Source organism: Polyodon spathula, chromosome 29, assembly GCF_017654505.1.
Source record: "Polyodon spathula isolate WHYD16114869_AA chromosome 29, ASM1765450v1, whole genome shotgun sequence".
Taxonomy (NCBI): domain Eukaryota; kingdom Metazoa; phylum Chordata; class Actinopteri; order Acipenseriformes; family Polyodontidae; genus Polyodon; species Polyodon spathula.
Genome location: NC_054562.1, coordinates 4664186 through 4692046, shown reverse-complemented (window position 1 = coordinate 4692046; position 27861 = coordinate 4664186). Strand labels below are relative to the sequence as shown.

General features: G+C 44.0%; 2 protein-coding genes across 2 annotated transcripts in view; both read right to left on the bottom strand.

Moving 5' to 3' along the window:
- The window catches only part of vamp8 (vesicle-associated membrane protein 8 (endobrevin)), a 4989-nt gene extending 3493 nt beyond the window's left edge, over positions 1-1496 (bottom strand). Inside the window, exon 1 of the mRNA XM_041232065.1 lies at positions 1218-1496. Within this exon, the coding sequence (XP_041087999.1) occupies positions 1218-1232 (15 nt within the window). The 5' untranslated portion in view covers positions 1233-1496. The remainder of the gene's footprint in view (positions 1-1217) is intronic.
- Positions 1497-2541: 1045 nt separating this feature from the next.
- LOC121302230 (condensin complex subunit 2-like) lies at positions 2542-22994 on the bottom strand. The gene is made up of 19 exons (XM_041232064.1): positions 22819-22994; positions 22696-22736; positions 21606-21857; positions 21051-21144; positions 20179-20271; positions 19405-19522; positions 18897-19045; positions 17553-17742; positions 16981-17072; positions 16677-16876; positions 15562-15707; positions 14874-14980; positions 14321-14440; positions 13323-13430; positions 12518-12685; positions 7739-7849; positions 6198-6271; positions 4830-4905; positions 2542-3539 (listed from the first exon to the last, which is right to left on the bottom strand). Exons 3-19 carry the CDS (start codon positions 21848-21850, stop codon positions 3480-3482), a joined length of 2151 nt encoding a protein of 716 aa, XP_041087998.1. The 5' UTR covers positions 21851-21857; positions 22696-22736; positions 22819-22994; the 3' UTR covers positions 2542-3479.
- Positions 22995-27861: the final 4867 nt, after the last annotated feature.

Below are 27861 nucleotides of genomic sequence, written 5' to 3'. Positions count from 1 at the left end.
AGCTCCTGAAAGCGAGCGCATTGTTCAGCGAGCGCGTCACGCAACAGCGGCGAAGAGGCGAGGCGATCACATCATTCCCAACGTCATTAACAAAACCCAACCTTCGACACAGCGTCAAAGACAGAGCAACAAACAAACAAACAAACAAACAAACAGCATCGCGAAGCAAGTGACGAGACAATACACTCCCGATTGGATTTACAAACACGTCTCTTTATGACACGTCTGTTTTTTGCCCCGAGTATAAAGTGTCTCTGAATCTCTTGGCTGGTTCGTCTCCGGTTCGAGGCGGCCCCTCAAAGCGGGCGTGTTACAGTGTAGACCCCCATCAACTATTCTGCATTAACCCGGTACCGCCCAACACGATGGACAGCAAACGCGTTGTACAGAGTTACTAACTAACGCCAAATTATATATAAAACACCGATTTTTAAAAAAAAAAAAATACCCAACAACTCGTGTTACCGTTGCTGTCACAATGTTAGTTATTCCCTGAATTGATACATTTGAATAACACACTTTTACTATAAACAATTCATTAGTTTAACAACAACAACACCACATATAGTTTGACAATGCACGCATCAAGTGCTGGATAATATTAATTAATGCTGTAAAATTGAACGGGGCAATTATTTGCCACGACGTTTACACTTTTGAATAGGCCGCAGTTTCATGAATAACAAACAAAAAGTCAAAATTGTTAAATATGCTTCAGCATACAACAATATTTATAACAACAACAACAACAACAACAGACAACAAAAAAATAATAATTACAATAATAATAATAATAATAATAATAATAATTCCGCATTAACCGCTTAACTGCTTAAAATGACACATTTTTTTTAAAATCTTATAAACCGAGAGTAAATAAACAGGCCATTTAAAACTTAACTTTTAAGAAATCGCCTGGCTTCAGTGCGGGACGGGTGTGATCGAGAGCCGAGCTCTGTGTAAACCCGCAGATCACCGTCCGGACCAGTTTACTCCCCTCTTCACCGGGCGTCACGCCGCATTTCGTATTGAATAAACCCCGCCGGGGTCCGGATTCCGGAGAAGCGGGTGACCTCTGAAGAAACGGCCCTCCATTTTGTAAGTTATTAACACATTTCCTAGTTGACAGGCCTTTGTGGATGTCGCTGAAGAACCACAGCTCAAAAAACAAACACACGCATAACAATGCAACACGGTGCTTTTCATGAACTACTCACCGCTGTCCTCTCCATAGTCTCTGACTTAACAACGCAAACTTGCTGTGAGCGCCTTTCTTCGCTCTCTTCTGCTCTCACGACGCCGATCTGCTGCCGGGACCGATGCTCTTGTGTTGCTTTTAAATTGTTTTTAAGGGTAGTCCCTTCTCGCTTAACTTCCTGGTATTTTTTAATTATTATTTTAGTCGCATTCCTTCGCTGTCGCACAGCTCGATTTCCTGCTTCCTCAAACGTGTGCGTGAAACCGTCTTGTCGTGAACCGAGTCAAGTCGCCCACCTGTAGCGCTTTACACCAGCAACCTGGAGAGGCGCGGCTTACCTGCGCGGCCAGGTGTGCGCTCTCCCGTTTACACGCTAGGGGGCGCGCTTTGCAGACTTAACCCGCAGGTAAAGACTTCTACACAGGTCCCCTGTCTGTAAATAAACACACACAGCTAGCGTGGATCCTGTTAGCTTAAGCGTTTCACATAACCGATCAATACAAATTAATTGAACTATTCTTATAGTCTCCGGTTTCAAATCCGATTGTAAAGCGGTCTTTGGCGTCATGGTGCTTCACAGCGTTTCCTCAGGTGAGGGTGTTGTTTTAATTGCGTGCTGCTGTTTGCTCCTCTCGTGTGTGTGTGTTTTGTTCGTGTATTTTGATTAATACGGAACACAGAATATCCGCCGAGTAGAAGGAAAAGCGAACAGCTGAAGAAGGGCTTTTGCCCGAACGTCCTAAACACACACACTATCTATCTATAAAGAGAGAGATACATAATTCGTACAACCAGAGCTTTGATCACCAGTGTCAAAAATGAAAAACAACGGCGTTGCGCGAATTATGACTTGGGTGCATTTTACATTTTATTTTTAAATTTGCATTAGTCTATGGAAATGCCCTTCGCTAGTAGCTAATTCACACGTGCTGCAGTTGGCCGTAGAGTGGCGAGACAGACAGACAGACAGACAGACAGAGGGCGGGCGATGACGTCATGGTCGACCCCCCTCAGTCAGGGTTGCAGGATTGGGGTAGCAGTTGGATCAGAGCGGCTCTGGTATCTTTTGGATCCGCCTCTGGCCCGGTTTGCACAGAACCCAGGAGTCGGAACCAGCACTGCTACCTGCAGAAGAGCGAGGCGCTGCATGTTATATACTTAAAATCTAGATTGATATATATTTTTAGCAGGTTCCTTGATAAGGAAAGCTATTTAAATATCCTTGCGAATTGATTATCTGAAGTCTGATTAACTCTGTGAAGGGCACGTTGTATTAATAATTGTATTATTAAAATGAATGTTTTACAATAATAAAACTAATAAACAATCACTTCAAAATGTGTTTTATTAAGGGAGCGAGACTCTTTAAAAAGACGTGAAATACTTTTAGTTAAACTGTACAGTTGAGAATAACATTTAAAAAAAAGCTAAAAATAAAAATCACATGACATACAAACCCGACACACAACAAAGCAGTCGAGATAAACACAGAAGAGGCGTTAAAATAAGAAGAGGAAATACAGAGAAGTGAATTTTCTTTATAAAAGCAGGAACGGCAGTCCCGCATTATTGATCCTTTACAAATCGTTGATTACGGTTTTGTTTGTTTTTAAGTTTAACCCTTTCGTGCATATTTATAATTCTACTGAGTGACGATCTCCTAAAAGATTCAAAAGCATTCGTGCAATGCAGTCTGCTCTACAGGGCAAGCGAGAATGCGCGACTTTACTGTTTGCTACAGCAGATGCAACGCCTGTTTCTGCACTAAACTATCATAAATCAGACCTGAGAGGTCTCCTCTTCAGGTGAAGGGGTAGGATTACAAAGGTCTTGCGATTCGTTATTGTTTAGTTTGATAAAAGGGCTCTTCTCTTTGTCACGTCTGGACCGACGCGTCTACCGTTTCATGTCTTTCAACAAGCTTTTGCTACTAAATATGGCAGCAACAGAAGGGGGGAAAACAAACACTTGAAACCAGAAACAGCCGCTGTAACTTCGCACAACCTACAGGTGTTTTGGACCGTTCCCTTTTACTCGTTGTTTCAATGTCGAGAGAGAGAGAGAGAGAGAGAAAGAACAAATCTAACAGCCAGTAAGGGAGTCTTCACGGCGTGTTATTTTTGTTAAATTATATTTCGGAGAAGACAGCTATAAAAAGGATCATAAAAAAAATAATAATAATTTCCGAAGACAGTAAAAGTCACAAAATATTTAATATCCGTAAAAACAATTGAACAAAATGTAACCCTAAAAACACAGTAATATATATATATATGTAAAATCAGTGGCCTTGTTTTATGAGAATGTCGGACAAATCTTCCACCTTCTGCAAATCCAGGCTCTGAAATAATTAAAATGAGAGAGTTAGCAGCTGTTCTGGAGTGGGTTAAAAACAGCTTCTTACTGCCATCAACACCATGATCTAGCGCTGATTATTATAGAGACATTTCAGAGGGCTGGGTCTCATCAATATCAGGGTCTAGCGCTGATTATTATAGAGACATTTCAGAGGGCTGGATCTCATCAATATCAGGGTCTAGTGCTGTATATTATAAAGACATTTCAGAGGGCTGGATCTCATCAATATCAGGGTCTAGTGCTGTATATTATAAAGACATTTCAGAGGGCTGGATCTCATCAATATCAGGGTCTAGTGCTGTATATTATAAAGACATTTCAGAGGGCTGGATCTCATCAATATCAGGGTCTAGTGCTGTATATTATAAAGACATTTCAGAGGGCTGGATCTCATCAATATCAGGGTCTAGTGCTGTATATTATAAAGACATTTCAGAGGGCTGGATCTCATCAATATCAGGGTCTAGTGCTGTATATTATAAAGACATTTCAGAGGGCTGGATCTCATCAATATCAGGGTCTAGTGCTGTATATTATAAAGACATTTCAGAGGGCTGTGTCTCATCAATATCAGGGTCTAGTGCTGTATATTATAAAGACATTTCAGAGGGCTGGATCTCATCAATATCAGGGTCTAGTGCTGTATATTATAAAGACATTTCAGAGGGCTGGATCGCATCAATATCAGGGTCTAGTGCTGTATATTATAAAGACATTTCAGAGGGCTGGATCTCATCAATATCAGGGTCTAGTGCTGTATATTATAAAGACATTTCAGAGGGCTGTGTCTCATCAATATCAGGGTCTAGCGCTGAATATTATAGAGACATTTCAGAGGGCTGGATCTCATCAATATCAGGGTCTAGTGCTGTATATTATAAAGACATTTCAGAGGGCTGGATCTCATCAATATCAGGGTCTAGTGCTGTATATTATAAAGACATTTCAGAGTGCTGGATCTCATCAATATCAGGGTCTAGTGATGTATATTATAAAGACATTTCAGAGTGCTGGATCTCATCAATATCTGGGTCTAGTGCTGTATATTATAAAGGCATGTTTCACAGGCAGTGTGTGCCTTGAATCCAGTGCATTTAAAAAAAAAAAAAAAAAATCATCAATTGTAAATGACCTTGGAAAAATATATAAAAAAAAAAAAATCAAATAATGACGTGGGTGGAGTTAGTTGAGAGCTGGGATGAAAAGCAGACCAGCCCGCGCCCCTCGAGGGCTGGGGTTTGACAAGGCCCCTGGGTTCCTCTGCAGTACCCACCTTCTCATTGGCTAGATGCAGGAGAGCGGAGAAGGCCAGAGCTACAGACAGGTTCTGTGCCATCGTAGAGGGCAGCCTAGACAGGAGACAGAAAACCAAAGGAGACCAAAATCAGACAGCCAGGTTAGGCACGGGGGCGTCCGCTTCCACTTCCTAAACGTTTAGAAACTTAACCCTTTGCGGTCCTGTGCGGGACCAGGTCCCACGTTACAATTTTCCCTTTCCAGGCCGACGTCATCAAAAAGACGTCAAGCGCAGGACTCCAGTCGTTTTTTTCTCTGGAAAAAGCCGAGAAATTCTTTCAATGGCCGAGCGAGACCGACAGGAGCCGGGAAAAAAAAATAAAAAAATCAGATTTGAGCTTTTAAAACAGCACGTGTGAAATGAATTGGACCCGACCCGCCTGACAAGCACAGAATAAATGGACCGCTAAGGGTTAAGGTTTGGGTTTGAACGGGACACTAAATTAATTGGTTCAATTAAGTCCAATTTGGGTACAGTTGGAACAAAAACCAGGAGGGCCCTCAAGGACCTGGACTGGAGACCCCTGCATTACAGGGATGGCAATAAGAGACTCCCGTTGCATAGCAGTCTGATCCATTCCTGCTTTAGAGAAAAACATCAATGTTACCTTTTCAAAAAATAAATAAAATCAAGACTTCAAGTATCAGATAATATCATATATAAAAAGTAGGGGTGGAAGGAAGACTCCCATTCCATAGTAGTTTGATCCACTCCTGGTTTCACTGTGAGTTTCCCCAAGACGCACCTGAGCTTGTTACCTAGACACACTGTGGGCTAATCAAGCTGGTAGTAAAACCTGGAATGGGTGTCACTGCTATGCAGTTGGAGTCTTACTTCAATCCCTCACATTTGAAAACGTTTAAACTTAAATAAAAGACATCAACATTAATGTGGATGAGATTACACCAGCACATCTCTGGCCAAAAGCATTGCATCCCCCGATAGAATGAACTCATTCTGCTTCAAATGAAAGCTGCTGAACAATGTTACCGTGTTATACTGAAATGCACATCGCTTTGGAGTTTCCCACACAACAGAAGAAACTGACAATTGAAAAATGTGACATTTCGAAATCGAACATCCTGCTATTATGGCTTCCAGTATTTTTCTGGAAATGTCATTTTGTAGTTTCTTTGATTACCTGATGTTAAGTAAAAGGATCTAAACTATGTTCCTATAGTTTCTGTTTATGTCTCAGTCCTAAAATTCGAGGTTACGCAGAACTTTTGTCCAGAGCTGTAGATGAACTAGGAGGTTGTCACCCACTCACTAGAATAAAAAAATGAATCAACATGCTTTCAAAAAAAAAAAAAAAAAAAAAAAAAAAAAAAAAAAAAGTCTTACCTGTGCAGCAGCTCCCTGGTGGAGTTACAGAAAGTCTTCTCTCCCGTCACCTCTCTCTGCTCCTCCTCCACCTGCTTCACACAGAAGACAAGAGACTGTGAGGACCAACGCTCGGCAGCACAGCGCTGAGATCGCATGCCCGTTTGATCTTAAACTGTGTCGAGGAACGCGGGTTCTTCTGCATTTCATCCCAGCTTCAGCTCTCCATTAACTTCAATGATCTGATTTATTTGACATATTTAATATTTTTTCCAAGGTCTTTTTCAGTTGATGTTAAGAAAAAAAATGCACTTGATTCAAGGTAAACTTTTTTTAAATTTAGTAGTAGCTAATTATTATTTTGTTATTTTCTCCCTAATTTAGTCGTGTCCAATTATTTTGTTTTGGCTCACCGCTACCACCCCTGCGCTGACTCGGGAGCGGCAAAGACAAACACACGCTGTCCGGTCTGCTTAAAGTCCGGAGGTGGCTTCACGTGCGGACCGGCTCTGCGAGAAGACTGAAACGCATCGGGCGGCCGCCGCAGCTCGCACGTGGTGGCAGCTCACAGGCAAGTCCGCAGAGACCCGCGAGTGTCCAGACCACGTCCGCGGCGCCGGTGTGCAAGCCGCGCCCAACGTGAAGGCGGGTTGCCCCAATTGTGCACCGCCCCTTGGGAGCTCCTGGGAACTCCCATCCTCGGTCGGCAAAGGAATAGCCTGGACTGGAACCGCCCACGTCCACGCAGAGTGCTTTACTCTGAAGGGAGCCCCCAAAATGAAACATGGTCAGGTTAACAATACCACTTTATAAGGAACTGAAAATTGGCAACCTTTTAGGAGCTGAGCAATTAAAAAGGTCTAATTAAGCACATTATCAGTTCAATTAAGGGTATAAGTAATTGAAATCTCGGCTGGAATGCAAACCAGGAAACACAGGGGGTCCCCCAGTAAGGATTGGGGAACCCTGGTGTAGACCACTAGCCCAAAAGCAAAAAAAAACCCTAGGGCTTTCAGGACTTATCAGTGACAAATCATTTCTGTTCTATTTTAATAACAAGATTAAGAAAAACTGTTATGCAATTTATCAATTATTCCTCTAAAAGCATTTATCTGGGCACACTTGTTTGAGGAAAAAAAGCCCTAACTTCAATAATCCATCCTTTTTTATTTCCTTAAAAAGACAAAGAGGTCCGTCTTAAGATAATAAAGCTTGATTGACTACAGAAACTAGAAATTTAAGACCTTTGCCTAATCTTTTTTTTTTAAATAGAGTCCAAGCCCCAGATCCGGGGTCTTCATACTGCCTCTTCCACTCCTGGTCTTTGATCCAACCCTGTTCTAAATTATTTAAATAAATCCTTCCAGACCCTGAAGCAGTTCAGGGTCTCATTTTACCTGTAAAACCTGGAGAGGAACCACGCTTCCCGGAACGGGATTGACTGGACACCCCTGCCCCAGCTTGAAAGCTTTTTGAGGAGTAATTGATGAGAGGTGCAGTACCTTACATTTCATTGCGCTGAACAAAGGGCTTGTGGTTTGAACCCGGATCTCGTGTCTCACCTCCACAGCCTTGTCCTCCCGGTCTGTCAGCAGACACCACATGCTCCTCTTCAGCCTCCTCATGTCCATCTTCTTCGCTGTCTTTGCGTAATTCAGCTCGATTTTATTCACCTGCACGAGAAAGAAAGAGGGAGGGAATAAGACTCTTATTGCAGAGCAGTGTCATCCAGTCCAGGTTTTACTACATGTGTCCATCTTCTTTGTTCGAGATTCCTAACAAGCTCAGGTGTGGACTTTTCTTCCTCCTATGGACTTTTCGCTGTCGCCTTTTCAGCCTTCTGTTTTCTTTCTATAGAAAAGAGAGATGATGTTATCGGTTTATAGTATATCAATACGTGAGCTACTGCACTAACAGGTAACTATGATGTGATAGGTGTTACAGAAACGTGGTTATCTGAGAGTGATGGGGACGAATATAATATTTGTGGGTATACACTGTATAGGAAAGACAGGCAGGACAGAAGAGGAGGAGGGGTAGCGCTATACATAAGAAACAGTCTTGAAGCCCAGGTGTTAAACCTGGACAAAGAAAATAAAACCGAATCAATATGGGTCAGAATAACAGACAAAAATTGCATAATAATAGGAGCATGCTATAGACCGCCAGATTCAGACAGTGAGCACAATAATCTGTTATACAATGACATTAGAAATGTGTGTAGCAAAGGAGAAGCCATATTAATGGGGGATTTCAACTTCCCCCAAATAAAATGGGAAAACCCGGTGGGTAGCGCGAAGGATGAAATAGAAATGGTGGAAATGACAAATGACTGCTTCCTAACACAATTTGTGAAGGCACCCACTAGAGGGGAGGCATGCCTTGATTTAGTCTTTTCAAATAACGAAGACAGAATAACTAAAACAGAGGTCAGAGAACCACTGGCAAACTCAGACCACAACATGGTCTCATTTGAAGTGTTTTTTAAATCCTCAAAAGTAAAGACTAAAGCTAAGGTTTACAATTTTAGAAAAGCAAACTATGAAGGTATGAAACAGAGACTAACAGAAGTAGATTGGAGTAAAATAGAGAAAACATCCACAGAAGAAGGATGGTTGTTCTTCAAAAATGTAGTACTAGAGGCGCAAAACAATTACATCCCTAAAGTAGACAAATCTAAATGTAAAACTAAATTGCCAAAATGGTTTAATAGATCAATTAAAAAAATATTCAGCGAAAAAAGGCACTTTACAGAGCATTAAAAAAGGACCAAAAAGAAAGTACACAGAAAGAGTACACAGAACTGCAAACGCAAGTCAAAAAGGAAGTTAGAAAGGCCAAGAGAGAAATAGAAATGAACATTGCTAAGGGAGCTAAAACCAATTCCAAAATGTTTTTCCAATATTACAACAGCAAGAGAACATTCAAAGAGGAGATTTAAATGTTTAAGAGATACAAATGGCAAAATCGTAGAGGAAGAAAAAAAAATAGCAAATATGTTAAATGATTACTTTTCACAAGTTTTTACAAAGGAAGATACTGACAACATGCCCCACATGTCATCCAGTTCCTATCCAGTTTTAAATAAACTTTAGCATAACTGAGGCAGAAGTGTTAAAGGGACTAGGAGCTCTTAAAATAAACAAATCCCCTGGGCCGGATGAGATCCTCCCAGTAGTACTCAAAGAAATGAAAGAAGTAATTTACAAACCGCTAACCAAGATCATGCAGCAGTCTCTTGACACAGGGGTGGTACCGACAGACTGGAAAATTGCAAACGTAATACCGATCCACAAAAAGGGAAACAAAACTGAACCAGGTAACTACAGACCAGTAAGCCTGACTTCTATTATATGCAAACTTATGGAAACTATAATAAGATCCAAAATGGAAAATTACCTATATGGTAACAGGGTCCTGGGAGACAGTCAACATGGTTTTAGGAAAGGGAGATCGTGTCTAACTAACTTGCTTGATTTTTTTGAGGATGCAACATCGATAATGGATAATTGCAAAACATATGACATGGTTTATTTAGATTTCCAGAAAGCTTTTGACAAAGTCCCGCACAAAAGATTAATTCTCAAACTGAACGCAGTTGGGATTCAGGGAAACACATGTACATGGATTAGGGAGTGGTTAACTTGTAGAAAACAGAAAGTACTGATTAGAGGAAAAACCTCAGAATGGAGTGTGGTAACCAGCGGTGTACCACAGGGATCAGTATTAGGTCCTCTGCTATTCCTAATCTACATTAATGATTTAGATTCTGGTAAGTAAGCAAACTTGTTAAATTTGCAGACGACACAAAAGTAGGAGGAGTGGCAAACACTGTTGCAGCAGCAAAAGGTCATTCAAAATGATCTAGACAAGATTCAGAACTGGGCAGACACATGGCAAATTAGAGAAAAGTGTAAGGTACTGCACGCAGGAAATAAAAAATGTACATTATAAATATCATATGGGAGATATTGAAATTGGAGAAGGAATCTATGAAAAAAGACCTAGGAGTTTTTGTTGCAGAAATGGTCTTCATCTAGGCAATGTGGGGAAGCTATAAAAAAGGCTAACAAGATACTCGGATACATTGTAAAAAGTGTTGAATTTAAATCAAGGGAAGTAATGTTAAAATCTTACAATGCATTGTAAGACCTCATCTTGAATACTGTGTGCAGTTCTGGTCACCTCGCTATAAGCAAAGATATGCTGCTCTAGAAAAAGTGCAAAGAAGAGCGACAAGAATTATTCCGGGCTTAAAAGGCATGTTCATATGCAGACAGGCTAAAAGAATTGAATCTGTTCAGTCTTGAACAAAGAAGACTACGTCGACCTAATTCAAGCATTCAAAATTCTAAATCTTATTGACAGTGTCGACCTGGGGTTCCGGGACTTTTTCAGCATGACAAAAAAGAAACAAGGACCAGGGGTCACAAATGGACTTAGAAAAAGGGGCATTCAGAACAGAAAATAGGAGGCACTTTTTTACACAGAGAAAGGGTCTGGAATCAACTCCCCAGTAATGTTGTTGAAGCTGACACCCTGGGATCCTTCAAGAAGCTGCTTGATGAGATTTTGGGATCAATAAGCTACTAACAACCAAACGTGGATGGGCCGAATGGGCCTCCTCTCGTTTGTAAACTTTCTTATGTTCTTATGTTCTTATGCAGCTTTATAGTCTTTGAAACCACAACAAATATTCTGTTTATACACTATGTAACACAATTTTTGTTCCTGGGTAGTAAGTGTTATTTCCTAATTGCTTATGCCTCAAAAGTATAGAAAATGGATATTATTCCCCTCAAACTTTGCTTTTGTGACCAGGACAGTGATATTTCAAAATATCACTATTTCCAATGGGAAAACGGGCAAATGTGTGTCTTTTCATTCACATAAAGTCAGAAAAAAACAACATATGAATCCAAATTAACATGTATTTATACTAAAGTAATACAAAGATGACTACAAAATATTTAGAAGTGAGTAGGTTTTCGAGATTTACAATTATACTGTATCCCTGTTGTATCTCAAATTTCAGCTGAGAAACTGTTAATAGTAAAATTGATTACAGGTTTTTTTCTTCTTCTGTGAAACAACTTGGTTTTTAAATTGGCCAAGCCTTCGTTTTTTGATTACTAAGCAGAGGGTCCGAACGAGATCGCGACACAGTTAACAAGAGACCCGTCTTGTCTAAAGCTAGCATGAAAAAAGAAAAAAATCAAGCATTTGATGCTGGTGTCGTAGGGAAAAAGTAGACTGGGGAAAAAGGAGATCACGCAAGCGCAGTGAGGTAAAAGGAAGAAGCGACAGCTATTTGATTAAAGGGGAATTTAACTGCACTCAGCATTTTCTGTCTGATCATTTTATTTGCCAGATTGTATGGTAATGTGTTTCTCTTTCTTGGTTTCATTTATTTATTTTCTGTCTGTAAAATCGCAAAGATTTATTTACTGTATATTATTAAAAGGCTTTACACGTCAAAATGTTGTCAATCTTTAATGTTTCAGTAATATATTCTAATGCCATACAATCATACAGTATTATCAGCTTTTATTATTTCACTTTGAATATCTTCTCTATCGTTATACTGTCAAATACGTCCAATCTTATTTATGTAAATTACAAAATCCATTCAAAAGTATTTATTTTTTGTTAATATATCCGTTCTACTAATTCCCCAGACGTAGCACTAGTACAGCGATTTTGCGTAAACCTTAGAAACAGCGGAACCCCCCCCTTTAAATTCTAGACTGCGATCCACTTTTTCCCCCCAGGAAACCGGGCACACACCATCAGAGTCGCTCTGCTGTGCGACTGTAATTACATTAACAAAAGAGGAATCGCTTCCAATTTGAAATGAAAAAGCCGGGACTTGCGATTTAAAAAAAAAAAAAAAAAAAAAACATTTAGTTGTTTCCACAGAAGAACAAAAAAACTAAACGAAATCCATGTTGCTGGGAGCACGTTCCTCAGCTGTGACCGAGATGCGAGAGGATGAACAGGGATCCGTAGATTTCCGGGCACCTTACCTAAAAACAACGAGACATTTCAAAATCTAACGTGAAACACTACTGTGCTACTATAGACTTCCAATAGACTTCATGCGATATCACTGTGTGGTTTCCATTTGATTACAAGATCTAAAATCATGTTCACACAGTTTTTCTTTTTTTTATTAAATGTCTCAAATCATAATTCTGGGTGAGGCAAATCTTTTGGCCCCAGCTGTACCAACATCACAATAAAAACCCTGCGTGGTCCGGCACACTTCGCTGTGTGCTTTTACTGTGGGGGGGGGGAAACTCTTAAAAGCGAAGTGCCACGCCTCTGTTTCGTGGCGTTACCTTTTGTGGCTCTGCCACCAGGTTGTCCTCCCCGTACGAGGTGATGTCCGCCCCGCTGGCGCTGCCCGGCAGCCCGTTCTCTCCGGCGCCAGGGTGACCAGTCATCTCAAACATGCCGTCCGGACCCGTGAAGCCACTGTGGTCGTCCTCATCATCACTGTCTCCCATCTACACACACACAGAGCCGGGGCTGAGCAATGCAATTCAACTCTCTGGCAATGTATGAAGCACCTTGCTACTTCTTTCAAAGTATATGACCAACAGCCATGGTGATAAGCCTGCCGTCTGGATTGTAACAGATTACTGCAGAGATGGGAATGAGACTCCCTTTGCACAGCAGTGTGATCCAGTCCTGGTTTCACTGGGAGCTTAATAATCAGACACACCTGAGCTTGTTACCTAGACACACTGCGGACTGATCAAGCTGCTAGTAAAACCTGGACTGGGTGACACTGCTATGCAATGGGAGACTTATTCCCATCCCTGTATACAGAAACCAAATCAGACTACATTGCACACTACGATGTAAACATAAAAGCTGCAACAGTGAGTGAGTGAAGAGTGGGTGAGTGAAGCAAAGCAAGTGAGCGGAGCGAGTAAGTGAATGAAGTGAGTGAAGCGAAGCGAGTGAGTGAATGAAGTGAGTGAAGCCAGTGAAGAGCAAGTGAATGAATGAAGCTCTTTGGGTTCCTTGTGCTGAAAGGCGTTACAGGGAATTGTATTGTCAATTATTACCACCTCTAATGCTGACAGTGCAGCTCAATAAATCAACAACCCCCCCCCCCCCAAAAAAAAATCAGCTGACCTGCACCCCTGGGCAGAAGTTGGAGGTGTCGTTGGGGTTGTTATAGTCGTATTCCCCGATCCCTTCGTCATGCTCCCCAGAGAGACGCTTTTTCGACAGTTTTGAGAGCTGTATTGGGGAAAAAAAAAAAAAAAAAAAAAGAGAAAAAAAAAGAAGTTTAATCTTTTTATTGAACAGCCAGTGGAAGAACTGGAACTGAAGTAACTTGCTGCCACTGTGAGAAGCTCATTCCTGAAGTGTCACCTTGTTAAATCTGTCAGTTTTTCGTCAAGTCTATGCATAACTACAGAACAGTGTGCAATTCAAGATGTTAGCGTAACATTATTCAGCAGGTTTCACTCGACTTCATGAAGCACAATGAGATCATTCTATACTGGGGGGTGCAAAACCTTTGAAGCTGTCTCCACTAATTGACCACTGAAGGTAATTCACCCTGAATATGCAATCACTAAGGCTGGATTGTTTTTCATGGTTATCATGGATTGATGCAAAACTTTTGGCCATAGTTATAGCTATATATACTGTGGCCCATAACTGTACAGTAGCCTTGAGGACTGGGTCTGGCTGCAGTAGTGTTGAGGAGGGGTGGGTCTGGCTGCAGTAGCGTTGAGGGGGGCTGGGTCTGGCTGCAGTAGTGTTGAGGAGCGCTGGGTCTGGCTGCAGGAGGGCTGGGTCTGGCTGCAGTAGTGTTGAGGGGGGCTGGGTCTGGCTGCAGTAGTGTTGAGGAGGGCTGGGTCTGGCTGCAGTAGCAGTTGAGGAGGGCTGGGTCTGGCTGCAGTAGCGTTGAGGGGGGCTGGGTCTGGCTGCAGTAGCGTTGAGGGGGGCTGGGTCTGGCTGCAGTAGTGTTGAGGAGCGCTGGGTCTGGCTGCAGTAGCGTTGAGGGGGGCTGGGTCTGGCTGCAGTAGCGTTGAGGGGGGCTGGGTCTGGCTGCAGTAGCGTTGAGGGGGTCTGGGTCTGGCTGCAGTAGCGTTGAGGGGGGCTGGCCGGTCTGCTCTCACCGTGCTGGCTGGCTTCAGGCTCAGTCTCAGGAGCCGGTCTGGTTCGTAGTGGAAGTCTGCTGGCAGAGTTGTCTTCTTGTTCTGCTTGTCCAGGGCAGACTTGGCGAAGGTCGTTGCTGCCTGGAGGGACACAAAAAAAAATAGAAACTCTCGTCTTTACATGATAAGATATATTGGAGCTGTGGTATCATAATCAGTATAGAATAATAATAATAATAATAATAATAATAATACTATAATAATATAAGGCCAGACACTTTCACATTTGTAACATTTCGAAGTAACAGGGATGGCAATAAGACTCCTCTTGCACAGCAGTGTCACCCATTCCAGGTTTTACTACCAGCTTGATTAGCCACAGTGTGCATAGGTAACAAGCTTAGGTGTGTCTGATTATTAAACCCAGAATAGTGAAACCAGGACTGGATCACACTGCCGTGCAACGGGAGCCTTATTCCCATCCCTGAATATGGTGAGTATAATAAATAAATCTCCTGCAGCCTTTTTTCCCAAAGCAGGCAAGACGGATTCGGGAGGAAGTGACGGCACTGACCCTGGTGACCCGGAAGTAGACCTCGAAGTTGACGTCTTCGTCAAAGTTCAGCTCGAAAACTTTCTTGGCTTTCCTGGTCTTCCTTTCCTTCTCTGGGACCTCATCCTCTGGAGAAAAAAAAAAATAATAATACAACTACTACTAATAATAATAATTTATCTGCAGCGAAAGAGTTTGTGAAAAGATGACCGGTGCAAACAGTGCAGCCGTGCCAAGTGCCTTGTTATATACCTGCTATCGGGGACAGGTTGCTTCATTGCCTGAGAAAGGGTCGATAAAACTGACCTCTACTGACCTGGTGCAAGCAGGAGTGGTCTGGTCATCCTGTTTGCTGACATACAGAGACCAGCCAGAAACTAAGCTGTGCAGAGACTGTACAAAACAGCAGGACTTCAAAAGGCATCAAGATTCAAAACACACAGCAGAGTCCGCTGCTGCTTCAAGAAATGAGTAACCGATACTGGCTGCTTCAGTTCTGTTAATAACTAGTGTCCTTGTTATTGTGTCTAACTAAGCTATAATAAAAAAAGTGTGTTTGATTATTGGAATCAATGAAGGAACCTTGTTAAATTCTGTTTAAATCTTGTGTGCTCCTTCACGCACAGAGGAAAGTCTATATATTAGTTTCCTTACACATCTCTAACCATGCTGAATGCCGTTCAATTCTGGACTGAATGAAGTGTCTTACGCTTGTGTCGTGGTTTGAAGCGCCAGTGGCCGGGTCCTGCCCACATCGACATGGTCCTGGGGCTGAAGTAGGAGTACTCCCCGGGTTTGGAGGACAGCTGCAGGCACATGGTCCCGATATCTCCCTCCCCGATTGAGATAACATCTCTGGAACCACCAAAAAGGGGAACAGGATCAGACACCACGATGGGAACTGACATATCAGCAACGTCACGGTGTTAGATTCTGACAGTAATAATAATAATAATAATAATCTTTACTTTTATATAGCACCTTTCATAGTGGGCCACCACCACAAAGCGCTTTACAAGAAACAAGACTAGGTAAGATGACTGACAAATGTAAACCGACATTTCGAAATCTAACATGCAATACTACTGTGCTACTATTAGACTTTTTTGTAGTTTGATTACACGATTCTCATAATTTTCCCTTTCCTGTCCGATGTCGGACCCTGGCCGACATCATCAGAAAGACGTCAAGCACAGGTCTCTAGTCGTGTTTTCTTCGTAAAAAGCAGAGAGAACCTTTCAATGGCAGAGTGAGACCGACAGGAGCCGAAATGAAGCCGAAAAAAAAGGGGCCTATCAGAGATAACACAGACGTAAACAAAAATTCTGCATCCAGCGCTCAAAGAATATCACAGACATTTACAGAGCTTTTTGAGATGTTATAGTAATAAAATAATGACTGGGATCGAATTATTGAGGAGTTTGGTGATAAAACAAGTGATCAGGAGAGGATTTATCAGTATGCACCTCTACAAAGAGGTATGTGAAAAATACAGCGAGCAAGGGGTGGGGCTTGGCTGGAGATGCAGTGCTGAGTGTCCTTTTGCAATGCAGTGCCTTTTAAACCTGTTTGACTCTGGGGGGGGGATATTTTAAACAGCACGTGTGAAAATAAATTGGACCCGACGCACCTGACAAGTGCTGAATAAATGGACCGCAAAAGGGTTAAAAAATTAAAAAAAACTAATAAATCCTAAAACTCCAGCAGTTTTCCTAAAACTCCAGCAGGTTTCATTCGACTTCATGAAGCCGAGATTGTTTCATTCCACGGGGCGATGCTAAACGCCTGTCCCTAGCTGCACGGGGTTTGCCGCGCGGTTCTCACCGGTTGCGCTCCCTGGCGGTGCAGCCCTCGCGCCGCTCCGCGTCCCGGCTCGCATCTCCCTCCTTCCCCTCCTCGCAGTCGTCGCCGTCGAAGTCCTCGTCGCCCCTGGGCCCGCAGTCCCATGGCTCGCTCTCCGGCTCCGCGTTGGCGTCGAATACGTGATCGCTGCGCTTGTACTTCTCCAGCATCTCCGACACGTTCTGTACGGCAGGCAGAGACAGCGAGCAGGTGTTACAGCGGGGCTGGGAATAAAGACTCCAATGGGAACAGTTTCATATTTTCTTTTTTTGTTTGAAGGACGCACCTGGTCGTGAGACTCGCTGCTCCACTGAGTGAAGGAGAAATCCTCCAGGGAGGGGCAGATTGAGGATTTTTCCTGGGCTTGCTGCAGGGAGGCTGGGAGACAAAAAGAGGCAAGGGTTGTAAAGCACAGAGAGGTCTGGTAAAGCATAGGGAAGCATTGTAAAGCACAGAGAGGTCTGGTAAAGCATAGGGAAGCATTGTAAAGCACAGAGAGGTCTGGTAAAGCATAGGGAAGCATTGTAAAGCACAGAGAGGTCTGGTAAAGCATAGGGAAGCATTGTAAAGCACAGAGAGGTATGGTAAAGCATATGGAAGCATTGCAAAGCACAGAGAGGGATGGTAAAGCATAAGGAAGCATTGCAAAGCACAGAGAGGTGTGGTAAAGCATATTAAACAAACCATGGTAAACTAACCCTTCTAACTGTTATAAGGGTAGCATTGTAAAGACTAACAAGGCACGTTAAAGCATATTAATAAACATGGCAGACCAGGGAAAACTGCGTTACGTGCGCAGTACAACTACAGAGAAAAGCACTGGGGTACAGCGCAGTGGCAAGCGTGCCCCAGGGGTACCTCGGAGACGAGCCACGGAGACACGGGAGGCGGGGGGCAGCTCCCGGGCCGGTCCGGAGCGCAGGAGCGTGACGTCGGAGTGGAAGAGCAGCTCGCTGTAGCAATCGAAAGCGCGCAGCACCGGCAGGAACACCCCGGCAGTGCTGGACTCGTCAAACGAGGACGCCATCTTCTGAAACATGGGGTCCACCTGGAGGAAGAGACACCAGACAGGGGTGGAAACCAGGCTCCCACTGCACAGCAGCGTGGCGATGTGAAACATTATCTTAGCTCTACTGTAAGGTTTGGTGTGAATACGCTGTACTTGCAAGGCTGGCAAGAAGACTCCAATTGCATAGCAGTTTCAACCAGCTTCATTAGCCAGTGTAGATAACAAGCTCAGGTGTCTTATTAAACTAGCAAAACCCGGAATGGATCAAACTGCTGTGCAACGGGAGTCTAACGGCCACTTCAAATCTGTTATTGCGGTATTAATCAATATTTTATTTAGTCTTAATTATTAACCATATCAAAAATGTATCAAATTCAACGGGACACACTTCGACTAGAAGCCTTTCTCAGTGTCTTCCAATAACAAACGTTTCAGCTAATGTTCTCAAAGACACTGAAAAGGACTTCTGGTTGAAAACGTTTGGCGTGGAATTTGTGTTCCTTTTAGCGTTTTCCAAATTCAGCCTCGTAGGTCACACCAACGCCTTAGGAGGAGGCAAAGTTAACAACGGCTCAATACAGGAACTGTCGTTGAATTGGGGTTTCAGTATTTCTAAACTCTGCACAGGAGCGTTTAATAGATTCGGATGACGTCCTACAGCTGTGGCCAACAGCACTGCATCATATTGAATTACACGCCACTTCGTAGTTGTCCCATATACTTAAATGGGAAAACTGACCAATTGAAAAAACGTGACATGTCAAAATCCAACATGAAATACTCACTGTGCATCTATTATGGCTTCCCGGTAGACTTTTTTTTGCGATATCATTTTGTAGTTTCATTACATGAGGTTGAATAAAAATATCAAAATGATGGTTCATAAAGTTTAATTGTTTTTTTTTTTAATTCTAGGTGATGCAAAATTTCTCGCCATGGCTGTAGACAGACATGGTGTCGTAGAGTCCATTATATATATGTATTTTCAGAATAGCCTGGATTATTCTGAGCACGGACCAGTTACAGCTTTAAGACGCACTGCGAAACGATTCGGATTTCCAAATGCTATCTCAATCCTAAAATCCTAGCTTGATGCTTCAAGCCTTTGGCTGGCGGTGGAGGCTATAAGCGGACATGCGAGGTGGCTCTGCTGAAGGGAGGCACTCTCTTGCACGCTTGCTTGCTGCTCGCACCTCACACTTCCTCTCGGACTCCGCGCTGTTGATGTTGTTCAGGTTCTGCTCCACGGTCTTCTTGTTGGTAGCTTTTTTTCGTTTCGGTTTCTTCGCCCCCCCCTCGGACTCCCCGCCTTCCTCCTCCTCCTGGACCTCTTGCTCCCCCTCTTAAAAAAAAAAAAAAAAAAACAAAACACGCAAAAATATATTTAAAACTTTTGAGAACCAGGGAACTTCATGACACCCCCCGCGAGGCCAGCAGTGTGATCCAGTCCTGGTTTCACTAGGAGTTTAATAATCAGACACACCTGAGCTTGTTACCTAGACACACTGGGGCTGATCAAGCTGCTAGTAAAACCTGGAATGGGTGACACTGCCGTGCAATGCTCAGGGTCATCACACACAGCGAGTCAGTGGCTGGGATTTGAACCTCCTGGTATCAAGACCCCTTTCTTTAAAACTGAGCCTCATATAGTTATCCTGCAGTAATTGCACTGTGGGCGACGCCAGGCTGCGTGGTGCCTACCTGGCCCGGGTTTGGAGTCCTTTCCCAGTCCTCCCAGCACTCTGTATGTATCTGCGTGGACCGCATCGACCCGCACTGCATAGATCTTTGCACTGGCATCCAGGGTCCCTGCAGCTACCTGCACACGGGCAACACACACACACAGACAGAAGCAGGGCTGTAAATCCACAACGAAGAAACACAACATCCAGACACTTTCGTTCCCTTAACTACCTGTTCAGCCTGCGCTTGTAGATCTCTTTCTCTGCCCCTCCTGCTCTGCACTGGACTCTCCTGCCCTCAGCACCACCTTACTGGATCCTCAGCTGATGCGCTATCCTTGCACTATTGCACTGCTAATCTGTCACTGCAGATATAACTCGCTGTGATCCTGACTGGCTGCATCCTAGTTCATATTGTATTCCAGCAGTATTAGTATTATTATTACACTTACTGTAAACTACACTGTGTACACTAAACCCTGTACTGCCCTAGAACACCTGTGTGAGTCGCCTTGGATAAAGACATTTGCCAAATAAATAAAATAATAACTACTTATTCAAAAATGTAAAAACATACAAATATGAATTTACAAATCTTACACACACGCAGTATTCTACTGCAGTAGTGCATTGAGTTTCTAGGAACGATTCATAAAAGCAATCGTTTAAAGATTCCTACACCTATTTTTTTTTTTTTAAACATTTAACCGTTTAAAAGGGTCCGGCACGCCTCCTTGCAGCTTGGGAAAAAAAAAAAAAAAAAAAAAAAATCACAAAGCCAAGTTCAACACACCTTGAAGTTGGTGAGCTCCGAGTCCTTCTCTCTCAGGATGTCCGACATGTAGTCGATCAGGTGCAGCCCAAACGCGTTCCTGGTTGTGATTTTCTAGCAAGAGCCACACAGAGCTTCAGAAACACGCACACACCCTTCTGCTTCACACAGCAGCCCGCCCTCGGTCAACGCCGATTCTAACTGCGCAATTACACTTCAGTTACACCTCTTTCCAATTATTGAAACGATTAGCGATCCCAGATCTGATCACCCTTGTACCCAAAGCGGCGTTCATCAGTTTGTTTTTTATTAAAAACACAGGTGGTTAATGCAATCCTAGGGGGATTCCCACAGTGCTGGGAAAATGATCCAGTGAAATCCAGTTTATCCTGAAGTATACTGGTCTGTCAAACTCATGCCCCAAGATTACAGCTCTGGCCAAAAGCTTCGCACCCTCCTCTATATGGAACAAACTCATTTTGCTTTGTAAATTAGAATGAAAGCTGCTGGATAATAATCTTACATTAACATAGCGAATCGCACATCGCTTTGTAGTCTTACTTACCGAAAAAACTGACCAATTAAATAATGTGGCATTTCGAAATCTAACATGAGATACTACTGTACTGCTATTATGGCTTCCGGTAAACTTTTTTTGGCGAGATCATTGTGCAGTTTACTTGATTATATGATGCTAAACTGTCTTTGTATAAATATATACTTGATTATTATTATTATTATTATTTATTATTATTATTATTATTTCTTATTGTATTATGTCTCTCTTCTCAATCCTAAACTTCTAGTTTGATGGGAAAGCTCTGGCCGTAGCTGTGTGTGTGTCAAATCAATGGTTCAGGTATATTTGTGAAGCCGCGCTTCCCTCCACTCACGTTTTCCGTTGACAGTTTGATGCAGGTGGAATAATGTTCAGAAATCTGGGCGTTGGACAGCTTAGGCACGGACGCGGGAGTCCCTGTCACACTTCTAAGAGAAAAAAATACCAAAAGAATAATAATAATAATAATAATAAATAATAAATTCCACCTATACATAACAACCTATGACATAATTAAGGTGATATGTATGTCTTGAAAGGTTTGGCCTCCGGGGATCTTGTTTCCTTAGGTATTTCATGTCCCTCCCTTTCCCTGAGGCACAGTGTCGTAACACTCCTAGTTTCGATAAGAGTTTAACAATCAACACACGTGAGCTTGTTACTAGACACACGAGTGGGGCTCACCCCCGAAGTTGTACTGTTAGAAAATCTGGACTGGGTGACCCTGCTGTGCAATAGGAGTCTTATTCCTGACTGAGATTAATGCTGTGTCTGTCTGATGCCCCTTACACTATTCCCCTCCCTGACTTGAATAGATGCCTGTCTCTCTCTTCCCCTCCCTCTGTCTCTCCCTCCCGCTTCCTCCGTCTCTGTCTCTCTCTCCCCTCACCGATGTGCCGGGGACTCTGCCAGCGATGTGTCCAGGCTGCTGAGGTGCAGGTCAGCGACCCTTGACCTGCGGCGCTGTCTTCGCTCCAGCTCGTCATCGTTGCCTGGGAAGCCGGCGAGCAGCGGGGTGCTGGTCTGCTGGACGTGCCGGCGCTGGGTGGACGGAGAGACGAACCGAGTCTCCGAGACGAGATCGGCTACGACATGCGAGCGAGGCCCGGACTGGGGCGTCGACACCAGGCTCATTGCAGTGCTGGGGGGGTGGGGGGGGCAAGAAAATAAAACAAGAAATAGCATGAGAGCGCAGTTCAGGGATGACAAGAAAACAGTCTGTCTCACTCACTCACTCTCTGACTGTCTGTGTCTCTGACTAAGTCTCTCTCTGACTGTTTGTCTGTCTGTCTGTCTCTCTCTCACTCACTCACTCACTCACTCACTGTCTCCCTGTCTGTCTGTCTGTCTGTGTGTCTCTCTCTCTCTCTGACTGTCTCTTCACAAGTTGAACAGGATAACTGTCTTTCACTTTCTCCAAACGTGTATTGCCTCACTCCTAGTCCTTTCAGATTGCGTGTGGGTCTCATCTTTAAAGCAATCCTAACGCAAAATAAGCCGTGTGTCGATCCTGGTCAATAAATGCGCTGTCAAAGTACATACGACGATACTGTGATACAACTGTCCTATTAAAAATCAGCGAGGGATTGTTTTCACAATTTCATTGTGCAATTAAAAGGCTCTTTTAATAATAATAATAACAACAACAACAACAACAACAATACTGTATTTTAAACGTGTTGTCTGAAATGAATCTGCAGCGCAATAGATATTGATCGCTGGCCTGTTCTCAATTAATAGAAATCCTTAACAAAAATGAACACGAAATATTATAACATTATGAAGCGCGGTGCTGTGCAGTAAGTTACCGTCCGATGACGTCATTTATTTATGAAACGATAAAGTCCAATATTATAATCGAAGTCGATTATAATATCGATTATGATCGAGCCCCCGTCTTAACCATGTTTTTTTTTTTTTTTTTAAATATATTTAAAATGCGTAGCGGGGGGATTTATCGACAAAATGCAAACACTTACCTTAATGTTTCTGTCTTGCTCGACTGCGGGGAATCTCGGATCTGGATATAGAAGCAAATCAATATCAATATCAATATATATACATCTCGACGTTAATAATTACCGAGTTTAAAAATAACGAACCTCTCTGTTATTTTTTTCCGCTCGCTTCGCTTTTTTAAATTTTTGCGCCGATACGTCTGAGCAAGCGCACTTCTGCTCGGCCCCCGCGTAGGTGACGCCTCGCCCCCAATGTCTGGACGTTGGAGACGCACTGTTTGGGCAAGTGAAGTGAAAACTGAGTATGGGACTCGCCCTCACCCCTCCCCCCGGGTCCTATGTTTACTGATGGCAAAGTGAACGCTTTACTTTTCGCAAAGCTTTTGGTAAAGTTGACATAATTTTCACTATGTCATTACCTATCTTAACGAAAATAAGTGTGCTTATTTTTATGTTTCTCATTTTATAATAAGCTAAGATCTTCAATACATTTGCGATATAAAACTCTATTTCTTTTTATCAGTTTTGTGATACTCCAACTTAAACATTAATGTGAAATCACACTATTGTCGTGTACTGTCGACACACTTCGTGTAAAGCTAGTGGAACTCGTAAAGCACAGAGAGGTCTGGTAAAGCATAGGGAAGCATTGCAAAGCACAGAGAGGTCTGGTAAAGCACAGGGAAGCATTGCAAAGCACAGAGAGGTCTGGTAAAGCACAGGGAAGCATTGTAAAGCACAGAGAGGTCTGGTAAAGCACAGGGAAGCATTGTAAAGCACAGAGAGGTCTGGTAAAGCATAGGTATGGAAGCACAGGGATAGCATTGTAAAGCACAGAGAGGTACTGTAAAGCATAGGGAAGCATTGTAAAGCACAGAGAGGTCTGGTAAAGCATAGGGAAGCATTGTAAAGCACAGAGAGGTCTGGTAAAGCATAGGGAAGCATTGTAAAGCACAGAGAGGTATGGTAAAGCATAGGGAAGCATTGTAAAGCACAGAGAGGTCTGGTAAAGCATAGGGAAGCATTGTAAAGCACAGAGAGGTCTGGTAAAGCATAGGGAAGCATTGTAAAGCACAGAGAGGTCTGGTAAAGCATAGGGAAGCATTGTAAAGCACAGAGAGGGATGGTAAAGCATAGGGAAGCATTGTAAAGCACAGAGAGGTCTGGTAAAGCATAGGGAAAGCATTGTAAAGCACAGAGAGGTCATGGTAAAGCATAGGGAAGCAGCCGGGTATAGTGCAACATAACCATGGGGAAAGCATGGGGGAGTGGGGGCAGAAAAATGACCGTGCAGATGAGCTGTCTGACCTTTTTTAAAATAAAAAAACAAAGAAGAAGAAGAAGAAGAAGAAGAAGCGAACACTTTAAAGTACACGTGTCATCCGACTACGTCCAGGATTGTTCGTCATCCCTTGTAACACTGTCGATATCGGTCCAGTAGCCTTCTCTACCTGAGTAGTTATCGGGGCCGTACGGGCTGACCTTGGAGTACCAGTCTTTCCATGACGCAGATTGTTTATTCTATCTGCCATGCCTTTCGCCGCGTAGCCAGCCGCCTCCTGCTATCGCTCGCTACCCCGGTTTCGTACCTCTTCCTCTTGGCTCGGACCACTACGCGGCCCGGTCTTTGTGTACTGGCACAAGTCCTCGCATGGTCTGGCGGAGCAATTAGATCTTCTCTGTCTTCTATTCTCTGACTATGTTGTCGCCGAACGTCCGCCAATCATCCTTCATGTCGTCCCGAATACTTCTTTTTGCTCATTCGACCGTCGTCTCTTCACTTCAGTCTTGACGACCTTCGACGCTTTCCGATCTGCGTAAACTCCGACTTGCGTCCGATTCGCAAGTAAACCAGGGGGAGGGGCGAAGGATAAGGGGGAGAAAGTTACAGACTCCGGCCACATAGGGACGCTATGGTCGTGCAAGGCGAGCCCCGTCCCGAAACACCCGTTGACGCCGTCGGCGACGGGTCAATGTCGGGGCCGGGGGGGGCAAGGACCGGTCGGTCGGCACCTCATCCAGGCTCACTGTCTCTTCTCCAGCTTGGTGCGCCGCTTCTCCCCCCGCGATACCAGCGCCTTCGCTCGGGACAGGAGCTCCCGATACTCCTGCAGCGCCTGCAGGTACAGACCCCGGTTGTCCAGCAGGGGGCGAAAGAGGTTGCCAGGCGGGGCATGGCGGAGGGGTACTCTTCCGAACCGGGGTAGCGCATGGCCGAGGTGAGGCTGATCGAGGGTGCAGCGGGAAGGGTGGGTCAGCTTGATCCTGCAAGGGGAGGTGCCGTCGCTGCCCCCCGAACGAGACCTGGAAATGGTACCTGTGGGCAACTGCGCCCCAGGCTCTCCTGAGGTTAGACCCGAACCACACCAGCACCTTGGACACGTCCCAGAGGAAAGCAAGGACTCCAGAGAGAGATCAGGCTTTCCCCTGAGGAGCAAGGAGGCGCCATTTGCGTTACTGTGCACCAGACACAGCGCCCCCCCCAGGCCGCTGCAGGAACAGCCCCGGTAGACCACAATCCTGCCGCGCAGCTCCCCCCCTCCGCCCACAGCTCGTGTTTGAAAGTGTACCCATCCGGGCTTCGAGGGGGACCAGGAAGTCACAGCAGGGCTCTGAACGGGACCCCCCACTTCTCGAATATGCTCCCCACCCCCACACATCCCCCGGGAGCCGGGTGGAGACCAGGCCGGCACAGCCCGCGGAAGGAACCCAGCAGGTCGTCCACGAAGCCCTCCACGAAACCAAATCCCAGCGGCGGCTCTTCTTCCAAAGCTTCTCCTTCTTCTTCCTCGCTCGATTCCAGCGCCCCCTCCTCTTGGGGCTTCCACCCCCACACCTCAATCAGAAGGAAGCCCCCTCCCCCCCCCGACAAGCAGAGCCAGGGCGCTCCAGGGGCCCCAGGCTTCGATGGGTGGCACTGGAGTAGGCCCGGTAGTTGTCTCTGGCTCTGGGTCTGGTGTTTCGGGGACAGCACAGCAGACAATCCATTCTTGTGATGTCACTCTTCGGGGGGTGTGGTCGTGGATTTGGTTCAGGGGGTCCGCGGGAGGGGCTAGGGAGGGGCTAGCTGTCTGGTTTTAAGGAGAAAGTTGCTGTGCGTTGATTACGCATCCCCAAACGAGAACATACCGCTCACTACCCCCCTAACACACAGCACACACACACAAACCATGGACCCTAATTTTGGAAGGCTTTATTGGTTTTAAATGCAGTACGTAAATTTTTAATTTAAAATAGTTGCTTTATATATATATATAGATATCTAATATAGATATTATATCATATATATATATATATATATATATATATATATATATATATAACTATATACCTTAAGCAAATCTTGAATAATGACCAATTTGGAAACGTTTTGCACTGTGTTTAAAACCGCTGCAAGAAGGGGTAAAAAGTAATGTCCTAGATAAAGCCTACTATCTATCTATCTATCTATCTATCTATCTATTCAAACACAGTGACACGTTCATATCCTGTGCTTCATTGAACCGATCTCGCATTGACACGATCCAGCCAAATGAGGCGCAATCTTCAGTTTAGACAGCCGAGGGCGACACCAGCCCGCTTATTGCACGTTGGCCGGGGATTCATTTACAGCCTGTCTCCGGGGCACTGTGCGCAGTGCGGATAATAACGCCTGCGCACCACGCTTCATACGCACCTCTCTAAAACCATTCAAACTGTTCAGAAGAAAAAACTCTCATCACTCTGGTTATTTGGGAGCCAGAAATTCCCTACCGCCCCACCCCAATGCTGTCTGTACCCCCCCAGCCTGTAAGTGACTCTGCTAATGCACAGGACAATGGAACCCCCCCCCCCCCCCCCCCCCCCCCCTCCCCCCTTTCCAGAGAATGGTTTTTAGGGGGGGTAACTTTACACCTCTGACCATTTTTGGATTAAGGACAAATCTTGTTCAGTATTCTCTGTGGAATTAGTGTAAAAGTGGGGGTGGGGGAGGAGGCACACTACCGTCTTAATCTAGATAGCTAGATTTAACCTACTAAAAAAAAAAAAAAAAAAAAAAAATTTAAAAAGGTAATATTTCTTTATGAAAACTGAGAATCTTGTATTACGGATCGCTAGCGATTACTTAGATATTCACTTTAAGTTAATATTAAATAATCTTTATTTATGAATAGGGACCTATTAACAGACAAAGTTCCCAGTAACTAATGCTAAGATTTATTATTATTATTATTATTATTATTATTATTATTATTATTATTATTATTATTATTATTTATAATCTGAATTAAGTGTTTAAACTGAGAGTTTTAGTAGCTGTGTGGATTTGTAGAAGTTTAGAGCCCAAGCGTGCTCTGATTGGCTGAACCCCGTCCTCTCGTTCGCACATGTTCTGGGGTTTCCTGCTTCTTAAGGGCTTTGCAAGTTTTTTTAGGGAATTTTTTTTTCAGTCAAACCCAAACCCATAAGAAAAACAAATGGGCTTCAAAGTGTTTACTCTGCTTGTGTACGTGAATCGCAGAGCAGCGAGGAGCAAACGTACAGTGCAGGTGTGGTAAAGCACACGGTGCAGGTATAGTAAAGCACACAGTGCAGGTATAGTAAAGCACATAGTGTAGGTATAGTAAAGCACAGAGTGCAGGTATAGAGAAGCACACAGTGCAGGTATAGTAAAGCACACAGTGCAGGTATAGTAAAGCACAGAGTGCAGGTATAGAGAAGCACACAGTGCAGGTATAGTAAAGCACACAGTGCAGGTATAGTAAAGCACACAGTGCAGGTATAGTAAAGCATACAGTGCAGGTATAGTAAAGCACACAGTGCAGGTATAGCAAAGCACACAGTGCAGGTATAGTAAAGCACACAGTGCAGGTGTGGTAGAGCACACAGTGCAGGTATAGTAAAGCACACAGTGCAGGTATAGTGAAGCACACAGTGCAGATGTGGTAGAGTGGCCGGGGCAAGCAAACAGATAATACCCAATTAAGTGTCTAAGCCTTTAATATTTGGGGGTGTGGAGCGCTGGGGAGCGGGTCCAGGCTCGGTGGGTGGGCTCGCAAGCTCTCCGCCGCTGAGATCGCGCTGTTGCAGGCATGGTGCAGTTTGAAAATGCCGTCGCTCTGTGCTGTACGAGCCGCGTGCAGAAGCGCATTGGGAAAGTGGGCGGGCCGATCGCAGAGCACGGTAGCCTGACGCATGGGGTCGAAT